The sequence below is a fragment of the Ambystoma mexicanum genome, chromosome 7q (assembly GCF_040938575.1).
Source record: "Ambystoma mexicanum isolate Mex_15411 chromosome 7q, UKY_AmexF1_1, whole genome shotgun sequence".
Taxonomy (NCBI): domain Eukaryota; kingdom Metazoa; phylum Chordata; class Amphibia; order Caudata; family Ambystomatidae; genus Ambystoma; species Ambystoma mexicanum.
The window spans coordinates 789062721-789085034 of NC_090941.1; the positions used below are offsets into that span (position 1 = coordinate 789062721).

At 46.9% G+C, this 22314-nt stretch overlaps 1 protein-coding gene across 3 annotated transcripts in view; it reads right to left on the minus strand.

Annotated features, from left to right (window-relative positions):
* The window catches only part of DYNC2H1 (dynein cytoplasmic 2 heavy chain 1), a 3314293-nt gene that overhangs the window by 2287605 nt on the left and 1004374 nt on the right, over window positions 1-22314 (minus strand). For all 3 annotated transcript variants that reach the window (XM_069639013.1, XM_069639012.1, XM_069639011.1), the window contains exons 25-26: window positions 13339-13509; window positions 3385-3767 (exon numbers count right to left, since the gene is read on the minus strand). In XM_069639013.1, coding sequence (XP_069495114.1) covers window positions 3385-3767; window positions 13339-13509 — 554 coding nt within the window. The remainder of the gene's footprint in view (window positions 1-3384; window positions 3768-13338; window positions 13510-22314) is intronic.

Below are 22314 nucleotides of genomic sequence, written 5' to 3' on the forward strand. Positions count from 1 at the left end.
ATCAAGGTCCCCATCTGCCTCACTCAGAAGGCCATTGCCTTGTAAAGACCTTCATATATAGGGGTAAGACTCGCCCCCAGGTATGTCAGCGATTCCATTTTCTGCATCAAGGGGTAGGCCTCATGAAGCCTTTCAATTACTTCTGATGTCTCAGTTATATTTAACACATTTGATTTCTTAGGGTTAATAAAGAAGCCAGGAACAGCCCTAAATTCCGCAAGCACTTGAAATAATCTGGGAATGGTGTGTTCCGGGTCGGAGGCGAAAACCATAATATCGTCTGCGTATAATGCAATCTTATGGGTTTCATTCTTCCCATATACCCCCTTAATCTCAGCGTCCTCCTGTATCTTTGCTGCTAGGGGCTCTAATGCCAGGGCGAATATAAGTGGGGCCAGGGGGCATCCCTGTCTAGTTCCTCTGCTTATGTCAATACTTTTCGAAATGGAGTTGTTCACCCTGATTCTAGTTCTGGGGAATCTGAAAGTTCGCCAGGACACATTTAGTGAACATGGGCTCAAACCCCAAAGCTCCCAATGTCTTCTGTATTAACCCCCAATTAAGGCTATCAAACGCTTTATTGGCATCCAGTGCAAGGACCGACATTAGTGTATGTTGCCTGTTCACCAGAATAGGGTGGCCTTTGAGTATCTGTCCACAGGGATAATTCGAGAAGAAAGGAGTGGTAACGCCATAACAAGGTACTGAGTGACTTGATGGACCAGAAGAAGAAAGGTTCAGGGACCCCTTAAGCCTGAGACTGATCCAACATTGTGAGTTGAGGTGGAACTGGTTGTTGGGTGGTTGAAAGGAATTGCTTGTGAATAAATGTGTTGCAAATCATTTTGTTGCTCTGTTTCTTTGTGCAGACTACTCGGATATGTAACAGTAGGTTTATCGGTATGCATATACGGACCCTACAAACCTAGCTGGAGAACGGCTGCACAAGGTATTCGGATTATGCAGGATTGTGTACACAGTTAAGGGATTGGGGAAGGGGAGGGCTCATCCCTTTCAGACACTCTCTGTAACCAGAATTCTCTCTTGCTGACTAGTTACTTCAGTTCATTCCTAAATCATGAGATTTTATGAAAGTATTCAGATAATTGTGTATATGCGGGTATCCTTGTTCTGATTAAGTCACCCCATGTGGGACTGGTATGTCCAGACGTGGGTGCTGAGCCGGCTGGGCCTACAGACCTCCAAGCTATACCTCTCATATGATGCCCAATGAGGCCGAAACATGTGTGAGGTTGCTTGTGGTCTTGTGCAGAAGGGATATAACCAAGCAGTTTGGGTAAGACTGGCCCTTTTGGGGTGTGAGCATGTCTGATTTGCATATGGTCTATCCCCTTCCTGTAATGGTTTGGCAGGCTGAAGAACAATGGCCTGGGGTTAGCCCAGAACAATGCCAGAGGTTACACTGTATTCAAAACCTTCCAGCCATCACCTCTTTTGTTTTGTCAAAGTCACCCCGAGTGAGAGGGGTATGCCCATACATGGGTCCCAGGCCTGCTCGGCCTACTGACCCAAGCTACACATCACTGATGATGGCCAATAAGGCCAAAACATGCCTAGAGTTGCTTGTGGTTTTATGCAGCAGGGATGTAACCAAGCAGCTTGGGCTGGATTGCCCCTTTTGGTTATACTGAGGAAAAAGTGTTTTGTCTGTGTTTCATTCCTGGCCATTGCTAGTTTCTCATTGAGCTATGTTTTTGGATCAACTCTGGGGCACGGCACCTATGGTCTACTCATGAATCCTGCTCTGCTTGGGGGCGCGCAAACAAGGCCAGATGCTACCAGCAAATCTGTGTGAAATCTATTACTCGTAAACCATTCTGTAGGCTGTTTTTCATAGGACTTCTCACTCTTTTATACTGTGTCTCTCAAATAGTGGCACTTTTCCTCCTCAGTCATGAGACACATTTCCTGGTGAAATACACTGAATCCTTCTTCTTGTAGGAGTGACAGCAGTTTCCCAGAGTGACTCCTTTACACCTAGCACTATGAAAATGTAAATGGTTTCTGAGCAGAAGTGATGACTAAGATAGCTAACATTGCCAGTATTCGCATTACCTCAATCCACTCCTATGTCAAGGTAATGTTATTATGTAGACAAACCCCTGTAGATGTATTGGGATTGCTTCGCTGATGGTAAGGAAGCAGAAATCACTCACATGGATAAAAGCTCTCACCCCTTACCAAATGCACAATTTAGGGGGTTAGATTTGTGCAAAATGAAAGAAGACCAACTTGTTCTGCTTTGCCCAATATGTAACTAATCTTGAAAACAATGGCTCTTACTGATGAATTACTGGAATAACATTATTGACTTATATACTGGATGAATTTATAGTACTGATAAGGCACAGGGTAGAATTAATTACTTATATATCAGCTATTTAACTATATTAAGCACCCATCGCCGTTCTCCCTTTTGCATGCCTCACGCCTTCACCGTAGGCCCGGTTTCCCAACCACCATCCCGCTTACTCTCTTCATCCGCCGCTCATACTTTCCCGCATTCTTTCACCCACTCATCACCAGCACACTATTACCGTGTGTCCACTTCATGTCGCTATCATTCTCAGACACACCAGGCCCCCTCTGAGTGTGCTGCCACTGAAAACGAAATGGGGCTCACTAAAGAGTGCCTACCTTGCTTTTCTATGGGGACTGTGCATGCGCCCTTTCATCAAACATAACAGATTGGTGTTAGTGCACAGTGTGTTAAGCCATGGTACTAATTAAGTTACCCAACCTCTAATGGCTCCAAGTCCTTGGTGCCGGCCAGAGACATTACCATCTGGATAAACGGAACCCAGTTCCATTAAAGCTATATTAATTCTTCTACATTATATGCATATTGTTTAAGTGCAGATAAAGAAAGAAATGAAAACTATTGAAATTTGGACATTTCAATCTAATACGGGGGAAGTTATGCTGATCCCCCACTGTTGAGCGTAACCACTTCAAGAACTACCGGATTATAAACCAGAATATTTAATCTAAAAACTACTTGTGTGTTAATTAAGTCTTTGAATAAGTGTGCGAAAAACAAATCTCTTCAGCTTCGTCTTGATTATATGAGGTCTTGCACACACACAGATACCTTTTTTAGACCACAACACAAACTATAGATAAGACTAAACATCAGACAAACAAATTCAAAACAGACATGACAAAAATAATTTAAAAAATACCATATGGAATAATAGGACATAAAAAATAAGAATAGTGGAGATACTTTCACAGCAATTCCAGTAAAGGCCCAAAGGAGCATGAAAGCAGTTTATATGATGTTGAGGGATTAGTAATAGAAATCATGTAGTACAAATATTTTAAAAACAACAAAAAAACCAATACATGAAATTAAAGCCTTACCTGAAATCCTCATCAACCCTAGTGAAGCGTGCTTGCTCTTTGGGAAGGGCTCCACGACCAAAAATAGGTTCTAGGTATACCCATTTCCTTTGAATCTGGTTCAAATTCTGTAAATACTCATCCAAATCAGCAAGTTTCCTTTCCCAAATAGACACTTTATCTTCAAAACCCTTGTAGTATGGTGAGTCCTTTAATGATTGCAGGAGGCAGCGATTATCTCCAACTTGATTAACAATGTCTTTCCAGTCCTTGATTAACTTTATAGTTCTGGCTTGACTATCTTCATAATCTGTTAAAGTAAAGATTGCTGCAGCACCCCACAGATCAAGTTCACGTAATGCCTCCCGGATTGTGATTTCACCTTGTGCACGACTATTCAAATCCTGTTTAAAACCAAATCATTGGAGAAGTCATTTACCTTTCTTTAAGATCATGTAGACTATCTTTTCAGCTCTTGCTGCCTTCAACAGCATTTTGAGAGACAGAAAAAATAAGACAATGTTTATGTCCAATCATATAACAAATATGTCTATGTTTGTACATCAAACCTGAATAACATGTTGTGCAAGAAATTAGCGAGGAATAAAATACTTTCGGTAATGTTCTATCTGATGGTTACAAATCTTCATTCATTATATGTCACATGTTTAGAAATTACTCAAGAAAGTAAAAACAGAGTTTCGGCCTCGTGCCCATTCATTTTCCCATAGAGAAAAAGTGAACGTTTTGCTCCAGCACACAGCCAAAACCGCTGGACGAAAATGGACCAGATATGAAAACAACTTGGGCATGAAGCATTGACTCAATTTCTAGGGGTGGGGCGTTTGAGGGATAGGGTTATTCCATCCAGTAGTTTTTAAAATATTTGATGGTGAAGGAGGTAACCCCCTTCTCTCGAAATTATAGCTATCTCTCCCATGGTGCTTTGAAGCAGAGAAGCTGACAGGCTTTTCAGAAATGAAAAAGCTGCAATTTTTCCCCAAAGGAGTTTTGCTATATTATAAATATAATTGTTGTTTTATAACGCGCTTAATACTGGAGACCAGTTTCTAAGCGCGTGACCAGCATTCAAACCGGTGTTGCTATACGTTGTCTTGTTTCCAAGATAAACGCGTTGCCTCTGAGCTATCCTCCTGGCTAATAACTTTGGACTTGCTGGATGAAATTTGCAAAACCAAGAGTTTGTATTAAGAAAACAAAATACCACAGTTGGACAGTTTTCAGCCCATTTATTTTCCCATCGAGAAAAAGTGCAGGTTTTGAAAAGCTGTAGCATGAAAACCAAAAGGCAGATTTGGACCAAATAAACAACTTGGGCATGAAGTGTTAACTTACCTTGACTAGTTTGAGGTAAATCCATCCATCAGTTTTTAAGATATTTGACAGAGAATGGGGTGTCCCCTTGCTCCTTAAAGCCTTTATATCGGCCTTTTTTTACAGCAGAGATTTTTTTAATTTATTTTATTTATTGGACATTTGTATGGTGCCTATACAGCAGAAAGTGTTTCCAGGTGCAACAAGACAAAAGCGGGGGTGGGGGGTGGGGAAGGGTGCTGGGGATAAAACTAGAAAACGGTCCTACTAGGCTTTGTGACATTCAGATCATGCAAGTGCAGTAAAAAAGTGCTTGGGGGAGAGGAGGGCCCAGAGTTGAGGCAGGTTAAGTGCTATGGGAGCCCATGGAGGTCAAGTGCACAGGGAGGCAGTGGTAAGGGTAAAGTGTGAGGAAAAGGGGTGGACCAGAGACTGTAGGCTGGTTAGGGAGAGGTGCCCGAAGGCAAGTGAAGGTAGCGGGGTACTGGTAGGAGGATGACCTGGTCCCTGTAGGACTCAGAAGGGACCAGGCAGCCAATCATTGCAGCAGGGGTTGGGGGGGGCATTAGCAGGGGAGGCAGAAAGCGGGGAGGAAGAGAAGAGGAAAGTCGTGAGGATTTTCTGGAATTTAAGGATATCTGGCTCAAGTCTGAGAGATGCAGGGAGGCCGTTCTAGAGGGAGGCTCCTGCTGAGGAAAGATCTACACCCCACTCTCTGCTTGGAGAATCGTTTCACCTGCAGAGAGTTAAAGCTAGAGGACCGAAGGACTCTAGCAGGGAGGTATTTAGGGAGTGGAAAATTGGATATAGCATGGTCCCCGGCCCCAGAAAGCCTTGCAGATGATTCAGAGGGTCTTGAATTTGATCCTTGCCGCTACCAGGAGCCAGTGGAGAGACTTTGGGGCTGGAGAGATGCGGTCCCTGGGCTTGAGGCCAAGGATACATCTTGCAGTCCTATTCTGGATTAGTTGGAGAGGACAGAAAGAGGCAGATTGAGGAAGAGGCTGTTGCAGTAGTCTAGCCTGGCGAGAACCAGAGCTACGGAGACATTGAGTTTCTGGGGAAAGGTGAGGAAAGGGAAAATGCCTCTGAGGAGGTAGAGCTGAAAGTGGGCCTTCTTGGCAAGGTCTGTGATGTGAGGTGAGAAGGAGAGCGAGAGGAATCGAAGAAGACTACCAGGTTTTTTAGCTCACAAGAGGGTGAGGGGAGGGGGCCCAAGGAGGAAGGTCAGAGATTAGGAGGGAAGAAAGGGACAGGAGTTTCAGTTAGAAGGATCTCGGTCTTACTGGCATTAAGACAGAGATCATTGGCAGTGCACCATGCCTGAATAGCAGTCAGGCAATCGGGAATGAGAGAAGGAGGAGAGGAGGGCAGCTTGAAGGAAAGCTGTGTGTCATTCACATAACACTGGAAATGAGGAGTGAAGTGAGCTCGAGTGAGCAAGAGGAACAAGGTAAATGTTGAAAAGCCACAGCGAGAGGATAGAGCCCTGTGGAACGCCGCAGGTAGAGAGTGAACTAAAGGAGAGAAAAGGGCCAATTAGAAGCTGGGAGGGCCTAGTTAAAAGGAACGAGGTCAACCAAGCCAAGTGAGAGGATGAGCAAGGCTAATAACTTTTGACTTGCTGGATGATGGATGTAGAGTACATTTTCTAAAACAAGGGTTTGTGAAGCCCCCCCACCCCCAAAACTGGAAATTAATGCATCAATTCGTCAAAAATGAAAAAGTTATTAAGAAACAATAAAAACTCCCTTTTCAACCTACTCTCATTCATTTTCCCATAAGGAAAAAGTGCAGTTTTTCAACAGACTTAATGTGAAAACCACTTGAAAGCTTTAGACCAAATACTAAACAATTTGGACACAAAGCGTTGACTTAATGTCCTTGCCTAGTTAGGGGTAAACCCATCCAGTCTTTAAAATATTCGACAGAGAACGGGATGCCCTCTCCTCCTTAAAACTTTGACATTGGTCTTGGTGCTTTTCAGTAGAGAGGCTGAGAGAGGCTAATAAAACGTCTGTGAGGGGCCTGGTGTTATTCCGTCCAGTAGTAGTTAGAATATTTGACAGAGAAGGGGGGTGACCCCTTCTCCCAAAATGATAGCTATATATGTGTCCCACAATGCATCAGCAAGGCTTTTCAGAAATTAAAGAGCTGCCATAACAGGGATAACCGGGGTTAGCCAAAAAGGAAAATTGGAAAAAATGCCACCTGGAGGAGGAAAAGGGATGAAATGGCATCAGGTTAGAGATGGAGAGGACACCATTGAGAGGCGAGTGGGGGCAGTGGGGTTAGAGGGATGGGGAACAAGTTCAGAGCTCGAAGTTTTTTGCATAACTGGGGTTATCCAGCGGGTTATGATAGAAACCAAGATCAGGAATGAAAGTGCGTCAGACGAAAGGACAAATGTTGGGGGAATGTGAGAAGGTTAGGGTGGGGAAAAAGAAAGTAAGAGGTGTGGGGGGAGCATGGCATGATGAGGGGGGCACTTGGTGATTGTCTGGGAGGGCAGGGAAGAGTTTGGGATTTTGCACGCTTTCAACAGATAACCGCAGTTACTTGTGTGCATTGGAGCAATATGTAGAGTGGCTATGACCAAAGGTCATGGCTAATGGGATCAAAAGAAAGCTGTTGGAGCAACATGTAAAGGGGCCATGACCGAAGGCTGGGGTCAATGGTCATGGGCAAAGGCCATGGCTAGCGAGCACGAAAGAATGGTAGTGTTTTAAAAGATACGGCTAGTGGTCCATAAACAAAACCCTTGAAATTCACTGAAAAAACAGAGTTAAAGTGTAGTTAAGTAGAGCAGATTTAAACACATCAAAACCCTTGAAATTCAGTGGATGTGGAAAGTCATGACCAGCTTTACTCGGTGCGTTCCTGTTGATGTTCCCCATAACGCCATTTTGTATGTCATTGTGACTGCCTTCTCTTATAATATCTATGTGCTCATGGGCTTTGCAACAGGAACACGCCTTCATATGACACTTCAAGGGACATTATTTCAGGATTTGTGGGCCTAAGGCTGTGCCTCTCTATCTCTCACATTTCGTACACCCTCCTACCTTTTCCAGTCTTCCTTATTCCTAAGTTTATGGTACCAATTGTCCCCCCCTCGGTATGCTAAATGTTAAGACTAAGCTGCAATGGTGACCTAAGGGCCTTTGGCCTTATCTGTCGAAGGCTCCTTCAGAGACTTCCTAACTCTCCCTACAGTAGCCCCAGTTTAGTGTTCTAATGGGGTTGGGGCGTGCCTTACCCTCTGGATTCGCCCAATTCAGTCAATTTCATTTCTGCCATCTCCTGCCTTCACAAGTTGATATTAACCCTCACACTCCTCCTCCCACTACTACACTCCTTACAGCAAGTACCAGCCTTCTCACACCATACACTGTCCTTGCTATACACACGTTGGAAAATAGAAAAAATCTCTCTCTCTCTCTCTCTCTCTCTCTCTCTCTCTATATATCTATATATATATCTATATATATATATATATATATGAGTTGAATATGCTTGCCAGTTTCCTTTTGCCTTTTTTTAGATGCTGGCACGCAAGAAAAGAAAAGGCAAGGAAGCCAGGAGAGCAGATTCAATAAACCGCAGCAGTCGCCATTTGAAGCCTAGCTTCAGCGAATATCACCAGTGTGGAGCGGTTAACGGAAGAAATATGCACAGTGCAGCCATGTCACTGCACTGAGCTACTTCAGAATATATGGGACTGGCAAAGGCCACCCAGCAGTCCAACAATGGTAAAACACCCACTTGACCGGCAGGGATATTTTAGGGTAGTATTCTGCAGGCTCAACCAAGGGGTCACTTCTAATGCAAACCAGGAAAAGAACTTTGCGACTGACCTTCTTACACCGCCAGATATCCCGAGCGGCAAGCTGGCATGGAGAACGTCAGTGGGCTTACAAACACTTTTAAGAGTTTCTTTGCGTGCGCACACACACACACACTTCCAGGGAGGGGGAGGAACCCAGGAGATTGGTTAGGGACAGCAGATCAACCCTCACCTGGGGGGGGGGGTGGCACTTGTTGTAAAATCAATAAAGAGATGTTTAAAAAAGAAAAGTGCTACAGAGAGTCTGATTTATTATTTTATCCAGCTACCTTTTCCACCAGGAGTATAAGGCGGTCAACAGGACTATCCTGGCTGTTCCATACTAAATGCCCACTGGAGTCTGTGTGGGCTAGTAGCTCTTCAGGAATGCCACTCATAAGGCCTTTGCTGATACTATCCGCAGGAAATGTCATCAACCCTGATGTGAACACATTGGGATCTCCAGTGGAGATTCTTAAAGAGTTATGGGAGAAACTAGAAGTTTCCAGTAGGGAGAAAATCACCTTGAGCAAGAAGATAGCCCAGAATCAGAAGGTTAGCAATTTGCAGGCACTGGGAGCACAACCCTGCTACCTGAGTGGATCTCACAAGTTGGATCTGCAGAAATCTGCTGTAAGGATGAGGCAAAGGATCTATTAAGAGGGGACCTGTTGTCTGGAACCTAAGGTCCTTAGACATCCAAGTCCACCATATTTGCCCATTCCATTGGCAGTTTCATTGTGTTTTGGGAGGGCCCCAAGTATGTTCAGCTTTGTGTAACTCAGTGTGAACTTAATTTATATAACGCAAGGCATTTACCTCAGAGTCAGACAAGGTGAAATGTGTGCTATCGCATACTACAGGGCATGCAGCCTTATGGTACATCATCCTAGTTTTGCAAGAAAGTCCAGTCCTGACCTACTTAAGCTTAAACACAGAGTTTAACAGAAAGATTAATCAGCGACGAGTGTTGCAGATGTTGAATGGAAAGCTACTTGAATAGAAAGAGGGTGCTAGTCACTTGGTGAGTTAGAGCACTCACTTTAATTCTTTGGTGCTGCCAATGGGAATTAAATGGCTCACTCAGATGTTGAGAGATCTTGATGAAATTGGAGTATGTCATCAATATATACCATTACAAAAATACCTGGTTATTCTTTGAGGACTTTGTTGATGAAATGGAAGGCCGTGGGGCACCAAACAGACCATTCAGAATTACGCGATATCCATTGTGCCCGAATTGTGTTCAAATAGTCTGCTTCCACTGTCCCTCTAACACCCGCACCAAGTAGTAGGCTCCACAGAGATCCAACTAAAACTGGGGCTGCAGGTCATGAGTGAAAACCTGCAGAAGGCAATTTCAGCTTTGAAGTTGAGCATGATATATTATAAGAGGTTTGCAGATTGCTCTTGCCACCCCACCAAGAAATACTAGTTGGATATATTGGTGTAGTTATCTACTGGGCATATTAATCTAAAAGGGACAAATAAATTCAGCCCCAGATTCATTGCTCCATTCGAGAATGAAAAGGTAGTTATCCTGGTAACAATGATAATAAGGTTACCTCTGGGGCTGAAGGTTCATCCCAAATTTCACACGAGTGTACTCAAATCCTGGAAGGCGGGAACCATGTTGATCTATGCACCTCCCCGGTGGTTACGGAAAGGGATTCGGGAGAGTATGAAAGGCAAGCAATTTAAGATGCAAGGTTTCCTATGGGTAGGCTGCAGTAAATAGTATATTGGAAAGGTTACGGTCCAAAAGAGAGGTCATAGGAGTGACCTGGAAATTTGCATGCCTCTTATTTGGTAGCCAAATTAGTAATTTGCTCCCTTCCTCTTTCAAAGTGCTGGCATATCTGTGATAGGAATCATAGGGTACCAGACCCACTTAAAATGGTTTATTCTGTAACTTTTACAGTGACAGATCAAAACAATAAACTGGGTTTGCATCAAGTACAACTGAAAAATAGATTTGCTCCGGTGTGTCTGTGACTAAGTGAATTCCATGGGAAAAAGGAAAAATCAAAGGCCTTTACTTCCACCTCATGAGTTTAACAGGTTCTCTTCCCAAGGGAGTCACAACTAAAACTATCTCAACGAAGTCTATTGTCCGCAGGGTGCTTGATCAAGCTCCAGAATTTGTATCTGGGAAACGGGTTGGGAAAAGAGGGTGGCCAACAGGTCTATGATATTCTCTGTGGCTCATAACACCAGCCCTGATTCCTAGAGCTCTGGGTTCTTACTTTTTTCCATCTCACTATGCTTCCCCGGGATCCACCTTACCTCTCTTGGGGCATTCCTAATCCATCAACGTACACTTTCTCAACTCTTCTCTTACATACTTTCGTTGCAAGTATGCAATAGTTCACACTTTGATTAACAGCTCAACGAACTTCCTGTCTCTACTTTCTAGGGCCTTCTCCTTCCGTAATAATCTCTAGTTGACCACCTCTCACTATACCCCACCTTCTTCACCATCACAGTCTACACTCTTCTCACGTCTTTGGGTAATATTGTCACTATTTCCATCTTCCACTTCTTCACTGCTTTTGGGACTGCTGTCACTAACTCCTCATTCACTACCCCTTTGTGCACTGTCACTAACTCCCATTTCTTTGCCTATTTCTGCGTTACTTCCTTCCCAAATGACACTGCCCTCTATGCCCCCCCACTCTACCCTTTTTGTCTCTGGCTCCCATACCTCTATCAAGCTCTCGGGTTCCTGCTCTCTTAGACACCAGTCTGGTCCAGTTATCTCAGTCCCTCCTCTGAGCCTTGACTAACATCTTGCCCCTTCCTCCAACAAGCTCCAAACGACAAGCTCTGGCCTCCTCTTTATAGTCTCTTAACTCCTTCTCCATACACCCACATTGACAAAGATTTTATAGTTTGGTATTCCTGTATTCAAGCTTCCCTCTGGTAAAAATGGATTCAGGTGTGTTCGCTCTGTCCCCTGGGATGGTTTACAGCCCGGATGTGGGAATTGGGATTGGCTTGCAACTCAACTTGGGTGCTCTTCTCTCTGCCTGCCACATCCGGGCTCTGCCTCCCAGACTCTCACTGTGATAGCGGGACTCTGGTATCTCCCTTCAGGCAGCTGGTGTAAGGATTGACTTGTGAACCCCATAGCTGAGGATGGCTTCCTGATATAGGACTTTGGGTGGATAGTCCCTCTTCTTGGGCAGTTCGACCTCCGGTTGTCACGCCATAACTGTGCCCCTTTTTGGCCTATCTGTTAATACCTCTTTGAGAGTAGAGGCCTTCTGTGATAGTTGGATGGCTGACAATCTGATCTCCCTTCCTATTTCATGTTCCCCTCTTTCCCTCTATACATTTAGATGGGAATCATGCAACTGTGCGAGGAGAGCTGAGAGTACCAGTGCTGAGATTTCTGTGGGATTACCATTCCTTGAGTTCCTTTAAGGGGCAGGAGCTACACAGTATCTAGTTTCAGTGAAATATGGCTTGATTGCCTTTCTACCATATGGTGAACTACGCAGGTGTATACCTGTGTGGTCTTTTCAAATCACCTAAGCAAGTGCTGAGGGAATCCTGTGGGGACAGGAGACCCCTAACTTCCCCGATCCTGGGTCCCATTAAGTCCCTCTCTAAGGCAGCAGCCATGTCCAAAGGAGGGGTGATCTATGAAGCCACCAGTGAATTACCCTGCCCTGGGATGGGTGTCCAATGAGGATGACCAGGGGATCATGCCACACTTGGCCTACCATTCTCTATCTTGGGGAGGTTACACAGTCCCCTTGGCCGACCCACTAGAAAAAGGCAGAACAGGGTCACATTGCTCACATGTGACTGTCGCAGGGGTATCCACACTTCTGGCTGTCTAAGACCCACCAACAGATCTTCCAAGGCATATTCATGAAAAGAATCAAGCCCCTCCTGGAAAATCATAACCAGCACCTTCACCTTAACCCTCCAAATCAAATGGTATAGCTTTAGCCTCTGCATTATTTATGCCCTGGATTTTTGACAGGCACTGCTTCCTGTTATCTGAGGTGAGCCTGGTAGCCCCCAGATCAGGTAATGTGTCAAAGGGCAAGGTAAAGTACGCAGCACCATTGGGGTGGGGGTAAGCAGGAATGAGTTGAGCTAGCAGGGCCTCCGGATATGGCACCCGAGCACCAGTGTCTCAGGATCTGAAGGGGCGACAAAATCCACCTGAGATTGAACTTGAAGGAATGCAGTTGCGGGGTAAGACAGTTGCTGCTGTCCAGTAAAGGAATGTGGGTGAAGGCAATGGGTCTGAGGCCTGTGATGCCCATTGGAGCCTTTTTGCACACATCCAACATCTATTATTTCCAGTAATTGGAAGTAGATAAGGCGAAAGGGAACCAAAGTAGGGCGGATTTCTCAAATACTAAGGTGATTACGGTCTGCAATAGGATCAATGAGAAACAGGATAGAATGGCAGGTGCACTGCCCGAGCTGTAGAATGCTGAAATGTGATATAAACTCCATATTAATTCTTTCTTTCAAACTAATAGAAAGCCAATAGTGTTCTTCAGCAGTATACATTTAGTTATGTTATTTTCCACTCATACCTATAAGGGCAGTTCATTCCTAAAATGGCGGTGAACCAAAGGTTAAAAGCCAAAGCATATTTATGAAGGCCATAAAATGTATATACGAAAACGCTGTACAATTGCCAAAGGTTTTAAAAATGTTTGCAATTTGGTTCCAAACTAAACTAGATCCTTATGGAAGACAAAAAAGTGGGTACATTTTAAAATAAAATAGACAACTCAAAACTAAATTCTCCACAGTATAATCACGATTAAAATTGAATATCTTACTTTAAGGTCTGCAGCCTTGCATACAATAACATCTGCTACTTTCAGTAGATCTCCGAACAACAGTTTTTCAAGACTAGTGCCTCGTGGTAGTCCAAGAAGCCGAAATAGGTCAAGCCAATGATCTTGTGACAAATTGTCTCCTCTGACATATTTCAATACAGGAACCACCATCTATGGATACATTATACAAAGTGTTTACTAGAATATAATGCTTGAAAAATAAGACTTTATGAACAGGCAAACGAAAAGAACAACAGTATAGTTATTACAGTCAACAATGTACAACTTTAGGTTAACTGTAATTCAGTTTTCCGCAAACATTTATCATCACTGTGTTTTACAATTATATTTTCAGAATCTGGAAACAATGGGTTTTGAAGTTTAATGGAAAGTCATTACAAAAATTCCCACAATAATGTACTCATGTATGACACTCAAGACATTTTCCAAGTTACTCATTTTAATGGCAGCGATTATTTCTGCATCCCATTAATCCCAATTTTGATGAAGAATGTCAACAAATCTGTTATTTACTTGTATTTTACTCATGTTGTCCCTAATGGCATCTTTACAGCTCTAAAGAACAAATTACTTACCTCTCAGTAATGTTATTTCAGACGGACGTTCCTCCGACTGATTCCTCATCTTTGATATCCATCTCCCAGACAACTGCCCTTCAGAAACCTTTCCACAAACTTGGGGGAGCAGCGTGGCTCTGCATCAGCTCCGTCAGACACTGCTGCACACCCTGTACTGGACAGGCTGTAGTGGCCAGTATATACAAAAACGCCACGTCCCTGACCTCAGTTCCACCCTTTTTCCCTAGCACTCGGACGCTGAGGGACCGCAGAACCAAGATGTACTAGCTATTCGCCAGGAGAGGCAGGTAGGGTGGGTGATGAGGAATCTGTGGGAGAAAGATCCATCTGAAAGAGCATGCCCGAGAGTTAAGTAAATTGTTCTTCTAGTAGATTCCTCCCTTCCACAGATTCCTCATTTTTATAGACTCCCAAAGCAGTACGAAGACCTGGAGGATAGCAAGGACACCACCTAAACCAGAAAACTCTTAAGGACAGCTCTACCAAAATGAGCATCCTGACCAGACATAGAATCCAAGCAATAATGTTTTGCGAACTTGTGCAATGAAGTACATGTTGCTGTTTGGCAAATGTACAGAACAGAGACATTGCAGAGCATAGGTGGCAGCCTCTTCTCTGGTGAAGTGTGCCCTGAGACCCTCAGGAACCTCTTTACCAGCCAGATCACAGCATCCCGTCATGAAGAGGATGATCCACCTTGACAGAGTCTGTTTGGTCACAACCCTGTGAGCACAAGCATCAGCATAACCGAAGGAAAGCTGGTCCTCCTTCCTGGCCTCTCTCATTGAGGAGACATAGAAGCTGACGACCCACACGAGGTCCAGCCGATGGAAACGTTCCTCTGCCTTGGAAAGGTGAGGCAGTGGAAAGAAGACAGGAAGATGGATCTTTTGAGGGAGATGGAAAAGGGAGACCACTTTCGGGTCAACAGAGTCATGATCTGAACTTCACCTTCTCCTAGGAGAAAAATAAGTAGGGAGGATTAACTGGTAACGGCTGGCGCATACACGCTGGCCTAGCGGAAGTGATGTCGACCATGGAAAATTACATTAAGGGTGAGCAGTCATAATGAACAAGAATGAAGGGTCTCGAACCGAGAGTTAATTAGAAATGTCAACACTAAATTCAAATCCCATGCTGGAACTTCACACTGGCGTGGGGTACAGATTACAAAGACCCCTCAGGAATTGGTCCTCTTGAAAACTGAAATGGCAGCAACATACCCCATCAGAATGCTAATCTGTAGGCCTGAGCGGGCCAAGAAAAGCAGAAAATCCAAAACATAAGATGTGGAGCAGCTAAATTGATACAGAACCCTCTCCCATCACCAAGCGAAAACCATAGCTATATACAGGCATAAATGGATTTGGTGGCGTGTCACCTAGCAGAGAGATGTACGTCCAGGACGTCCTGCGACAGGTCCCAGTCCTCATACCTCAACCTTTCAGCAGCCAGACGTAAAGGTTAAGGCTGCAGAGCTTTGGGTGCAAGCCTCGCCCCTTCGACCGAGAGTAGGGGCCTCATCACGAGTTGGGCGGTAATGCCGGTGTTATTACCACCGGCGGTATTAGCCCTACTGCCAACCCCCCCGGCGCTATTAGCGCCGGATCATGGGTTTGGCGGTAATGGAATTCCCCATTCCCCACTGAGCCCATTCAGGAATGCCCCATTCCTCATTGGGCTCAATGGGGAATTTTCACGCTCTTACCGCCGGCGGATTTCCCGCCGGCGGTAATAGTGCGAATTTTCAGCGGATTTCCCCCCAGCTCAGAGCTGGGGAGAAATCTGCCGAAGCCCTGATTTGGCGGACCCTTAAATCCGGCGGTAATAGCGCGACCGCCGGATTTAAGGGTTACCGCCAAACTCGTGATGAGGCCCTAGGTCTGGCCTCTGCAGTAGGCATCAGCTAGGGAAGACAGCCATATCAAGCAACTCATTGTAAGACGTTCTCCAAGCCCAACATAGAGCGATCAAGATCGTGGACTGGCGATCAGGATCATTGTGGACTCGAACAGGCATTGCCTCCCGAGAGCCAGTGGTAAGACAGAGATCGGCGGGCATGCATAGAGTTGGTGGAAACCCCACATGACTTTTAAGGCATCCCCCTGAGCTTCCTGATGAATAAGCTCCTTTTAGCAGAACCACTTGCGATTCCTGTTCACACTGGACGTGAAGAGATTCACTTGTGTATAGGCGCGTTATAAATGCCATATCATATAATATATCATATGGAGAAGTTCCCTAGCAGGAGGAAATCCTTCAGAGTTTCCTGACAGAGTGCCAACTCCTGGGAGGTTGAAGACTGCCTGCTCACAGCATCTGCCATCATGTTCTCTTTGCTGGCCAGATGAGCTGCTGTCAGAGACACTTTCTCCAGAGCCTAGAACCACAACCATATTGCTTGTGTGCAAAGAGTCTACACCACCTTGTTTGTTGAAATGCATGGCCACTGTCAGGACCAGCGCGGTCTTGCCTCCTAGAGAGGGGGGAAAGGCAACAAGGGCAAGCCTGATGACATTCAACTCCAGCAAACTGATGTGTTCCCTAGTCCAGTCCTACAGACACTTTGATACCTGAAGAAGATCTGATGTCTGTCCTTGAACCAGAGACCATTGGCAACATCATGCGCAACCAAGCCTCGGGCCATACAAGGATGCAGGAGGTCAAGAGACCCATCAAGTGCAGAAAAGCTCCGACAGGGATCTTTTCCTGTGAAAGGAAGGCCTGAACCATCTTGCAGATGTCCACCACTCTCTCCTCAAGGCGAGGAGGAGGGGGCCTGCCCATTTGAGCATCCAAAACCTCACTGAGGAAGCAAAGGGACAGGGACGGCGAAATTCGCAACTTCCTGAACTTCAGGGAGAAACCGAAGCTGTGCAATAGGCTGCACATTCGCTACAAATGTACTGATGCTTGGTCTGAGGAGAAAGTTCGGACGAGACAGTGGTCCAACTAGCGAAGCATGTGGATGCTTTCCCTTTTGAGACAAGCTCCTACTAGTGCCAACAGTTTGGTGAAAACCCTAGGTGCTGAAGAAAGTGGTTGTTCCTTAGTTTGAGGCTGTAGGAGTAAGTGTCAGACACAAGGGTGTCATGTTCATTGGCAAAGACTTTTATTAATAACAAAAGCAGAGAGAGTTGGAGTAAATCCTAACTAATCCTACTTCTAAGAGGGGCTATCTGCCTCAACAAAACGAGCCAATGAAACTGTCTGTATCAAAGTAAAGTTTGCCGCCATGTGTTAAAATCATAAACCTATCCCTCAAAAGCTAAGCTCAATTTATGGTGAAAAAGGGAAATTTCTCTTTGTCTGCCGACCTGCAGCCTAGCCTTGCGGTTCAAAACAAAAGTTCCAAAAAGGTGTATAACAGCAAGCAAACATTCCACAAAACTCAAGGGGTTGATTCCCTTTCCCCTCAGTCTTTCAACTTCATCCAAGATTATCTCTGTAGCTTTACTGGTCAGTACAAGTCTTTATCTTTACTGAGCAGGCCTGGCTCCTAGGCCCTGCAACAGGACAGAATGGCCTGGACAAGTTTTCCAAGCCGTCTTAAGGGTCCCATCCCCTTGGAGGGCAGAGCCGAATCCAAGGTACTGCAATGATAAAGAATAACCTGGTTCTCTCCCAAGCTGTGCTTAGGGGTCTCTGACCCTCTTCTCAGTGCCCCCTTCCTTGGTCCACTCTCCTGCCAAGTAGGGCACTCAACTTTCTCGTTCTCACAGTTTTCTCTCTCTGTCTTCACATACACCCACAGCCTGGGATTTTTCTCTCTGCCAAGGTCTCCAAGTGTCCCTTGTAAAAGTTAGCTTTGTATTCTTCTCAATCACCGTTTGGTGTGTATGACCCCACCATGGGTGCCGGACCCCATTCACTTGGTTGCTCTTATAGTTCTCACTCCAAGTTTTCTCTTCACCCCACAACCTTGGTTTACTCTCCAGCCAAGGTCTGTGATTGCCACCTGTACCTGGAAAGTTCTCATTCCCCTTTATTACTGGTCATGGTATTATCGTCCTGATATAGGCCCCAGATGCCCTTCACTGGGTCACTCCGCCCTGGTGAGTATTCCTTCTGTTCTCCGCTTCAAGCCATTATTACTCTCTGGGTCCCCGCAAAGCCGGGACTAGCCACCCGTGTACCTTTAGGGCCTTGGCCGTCACCATCCGGTTGTTCACAGGTCTCCCAAGAGCATCAGCGGCTTCTCTGGATCACAGGGACCTTCTCCAGTCTTCTGCACATCTCTACTGCAGTTCAGCAGGCCTTTCTTTGCACTCCAACAGCCTCAGTCACTGTCAGGTATGTTTCCTCTTTTCCGGTCTGCCTTCTGCGTCGCAGGCCTTCTGCGAGTGTCTCTCCCTTGGACACTGTCTGCCTCTCAGCTTTGCTGTCCTGCGCATACCTGTGCACTTTCCTGGCTCATGCCGAGCCGACAACGAAGACGCCATCTTTCTCTTCCCTTGCTGCATTTGAATGACAGTTGACCAATAGGATTGTTCCAACAGCTAGAACGCGTGCATCCATTCTCGTCAGCGATCTTCATTACTCGTGGCCTCTTCATCACCCCAGTAGTTCTTGCCTGAGATATGGGGTTTTGAGGGAAGGTGGGAGGATCAAAGGGATGCTGCGTTCTCCCGGGATGGTCACTACCCTCAATGGTGTTCTCCCTCCCCATGAGATCCTCCCGCTGAGTACAACCACAAGGGGGACTATCGGGTAGCAGCCTCACCTCCCTGGTGGCCTAATTGGAAAGGGGCTCCTGCATCTGAAGAAGTGACAATACCTTGGTATTCGTCACAGTACCTTGAATCTCAGGAACTTACTGTGCTTCTTGTGGATGGGCACGTGAAAGTATGCATCATGGCGATCCAGGGATGCAAGCCAATCCTACAGATCAAGGGCCTGAAGTATCTGTGCTAGTGTGACCAACTTGAGCTTCTCATTGCGCAAGTTTAAGTTCAGAAACCTTAGATCGAGGATGGGGTCTACGTCCTGCTTCGGCACCAGACAATACATGGAATACCAAGCATTGCCTCATTTCGAGCAGGGTACGGGGTCTATGGCTCATTTTGCCAGAAGCTGACAGTACCTCCTCCAACCATCACACAGCCGGAGGCAAGTGCCATTAGTCCAATGGGCGGTCTGGAGGGTGATGTGCGAAAGGGAGACAGTATCCCTGGTCATGCATCGCAAGTAGTAAGCATCCATTCCTGGCCAAAGAGAGCTATCCTGCCTCTCACAAGGGGGTTTGGGGGGGCAAGTCTGATTCAAAGAGGCTTTGCACCTGGGGCAGCGGAGGGCACAGTGGAGACTAAAGGGCATCCCCTGGGGATACCTCAACTCTGACACCTGTGGAGGCGATGCTGCACATGTTTACCCAAGTGGGCTTGTCCCCTCCCGCTGTGGGCATAACAGGTTGCTACTGCTGGACAGCCATCCCCAGAGGCTTTGCAGTTGCCTTTGAACCCTGGAACTTCTGAGGGGGACTCATCGTCCTTTGAGCTAGAGGGCGTGGCCTGGAGCTCATGTTGTAAGGCTGTGTTTACATCGAGCTCCGGCATACATCCTGCGATAATCCTACAAATGGCGCTTATTAGCCCGTTTTCCTATACCTAGCTTGTAGAGATAACTGTCTCGCAATCTCTACTGACTAGATCGAGTGAACTTGAGCATATCTGAGGCCAAGGAGGAGCCGAAAGACCGACTCAAAGTCGGACGAGCAGACCGAAAAAAGTAGGCAAGATGGCGGCTTAAGCACGCAGCACCACTCTGCCGAAGCTGCGCTGAAGGAGACCTGTGCAGCAAGTGAGGGAGACCTGTGGTTGTGGAAAACACAGTGCACCAGAGCAACTGCAAGAACCCCCCCTTGTGCCCTGAGGTGTCCCATGCACTGGCAGGGCCGCCTCAGCGCGGTGCCCGGCGACCTCCTTGAGACACTGCCCGAGACCTGGGTGTTGTGACGGGGGCTGGTGGACCCAAATTACTGTGGGAGTGGCGTGAGGACGCTTAATTGGGGCAGCGGCTACACATGTATGAAAAGCTGAGGGAAGAGGGACCATGTAGTAAAGACTAGCAACAAATGCATTAGCCAGGAGCCCAGTCGCCATAAAGTCCATAATCTAACAAGCTGCATAGGGTGACAAACAACAGGCTCCCCCTGTACTGCGGATAACTGTAAGAACTGGGAACCTGGAAACATAAGGGCTGCCTGGAAAGTCACGCCGGAGGCCGCGCACATGATCAAATTGACCCGCACCTTCCAGTTGGCGGGTGCTCGCCAGAGACAAAGGGGACCCGCCGAGTAAACGGAGGACCCCATTTGCCGATTGAGCTCTAGTGCAGGGTTTACCTGCTTATTGCGAGGTCTGAAGCAAGGCGGCCTCTGCTGGAATCCGAAGCACAGCTAGGAGGTGAAACAGCAGACGGTATGCCCTACGTGGAACACACGTGAGAAAGAAGCAACAGTGACCGCATCTGCAGTAACAAGCCCGGTCTCTCTCAGCTGAGCAGGGCTCAGACCGCTCCCACTAGTACGCAAGGAAGGCCTCTGAAGCTGCCACAGCTAGAAAGTGCCTAATACATGATGACTACAGACTACTGAAAACAAAGCTACTGCAGTCTAGCTGATCATTACGGTGAGTGGCTGTGCCAGCACTCTTCAGACAGACATTTGGCTGGATGCGGGGCGCTACCCTTGAAGAGCCTACCAGTGTTGAATGAACTACAGAGTATGCATCCAGCACACAACGGGGCAGAGCCCATTGGCTGTGCACTGCAGTCCCACGCTCGCACAGACCAGCGGTCTCAATAGAAAGCAGGGAGGCAACAAATAAGTGACCCACTTAGTGCACTATTGAGGCACATTATAGCCAACAAAATGGCCGCCGAGTTGTCTTGCGGCACTGGTTGAGGGGAGTCCGACGGGCGGTCAGGAGCCCCGTCGGCACCCTCGACGTTCTCGTCGTCTCCTACGTCGGGGTCCCTCCCGACGGGCTGGTCTTCTTCCACACCAACGCCGTGGCTTAAGACTTCGATCAGCTCCTCCTCAGAGGTTGAGGCCGATTCCACGACGACCTCCTGCCCCCCCTTTTTCTTCTCCGGAGGTTTCACGGGGTTCCTGTCGATGGGCATGAAAGAGGACTCCCTCCGCGGTGGCAGGGAGACTCTGGGCCCCGAGGTCGCCACCACTGGTGTAGCCTCCACAGGCTGAGCCAGGGCCGCCACGACTGTCTCGATAGAGGCCTTGGCCGGGTGGATTAAGGCTTTCACCACCTTAGGTGCGCTCACCACCTTCTCCTTGGGGGGAGGGTCACCGCCTCGCTCCCCCTCCGATGGGGCCTTCGAGGTCGACCGGGGTCTCTCCAGGAGCTTCGCCGGGTGCTCGGCCTTCCTCTTGCCCGAGCCAGAGCGTTGGCTCGTGGTTGATGGCGCTGGGGAGGATGCGCCCTGCCTGGCGCCCGTAGAGCCCGACCGTTCGGCGCTCCCGGTGCCAGCGGACTCGCGGTGCTTGGCCTTCTGTTGGACCCCCGTCGCCGGGGCGCCCTCAAAGGTCTTAGAAGACCGCTCGGACTGGCTCGACGAAATCTTCACCCTTGAGGGGCGTAGACGAATCCGACACGGGTCCCCGTTAATCGGATGAAGAAACGGTGGAGCTTGAGGCTCTTTTGACCGAAAAAGAGAAATTTTTCTGAGAAAAAACGTGAAAAAAGCACTAACGCTCGAGAGCAATAGCACGAGGATCCCAACACTTGAACGTGCGGTAAAAATCTGAAGATGGCTGCCAGAGGCGGGGCTTAGGTAGAGGGCAGTCATTGGCTGTGGTCAGTATGACGCAGAGATCAGTGATTGGTTACTACTACGAAAGACAGATCAGAAACGAAACTGATACTGATTTTTTCTTTACCGAGGATTCCCAGCCTGACGACGGGGAATATTCATGAGCATGTGAATCCATGCCAGACCCCATGCTGGAGAAGGCACAGGTACCGACAGCAGCAGAAAGTGGTTCAGGAATAACGGACATGGAAGGCCGCTCAGATCTGCAAGAAGACAAGGTGCTAGCGGTGATTGCAGCCCTAAGAACCTCGCTAGAACACAAAACAGATAAAGTTAAAATAGATCTACAACTACTACGTAGATAGATCACTGCCACTACTACTGACCTAACTGTCAGGCTGAAAACGCTGGAAACTAAAAATCGCTTTCTTGAGCAGACGACTGAAGATGCGGAAGGCCACTCCCGCAGAAATAATGTCAGGGTTCATGACATACCACAGGACGTAGAGGGCAGAGACCCTACGACCTATATCGAAAACCTGGTCCTGCAGAAAGTTGGCATGGGCAAACTGTCACAAGGATTTGCAGTAGAGAGAGCGCTCCGATC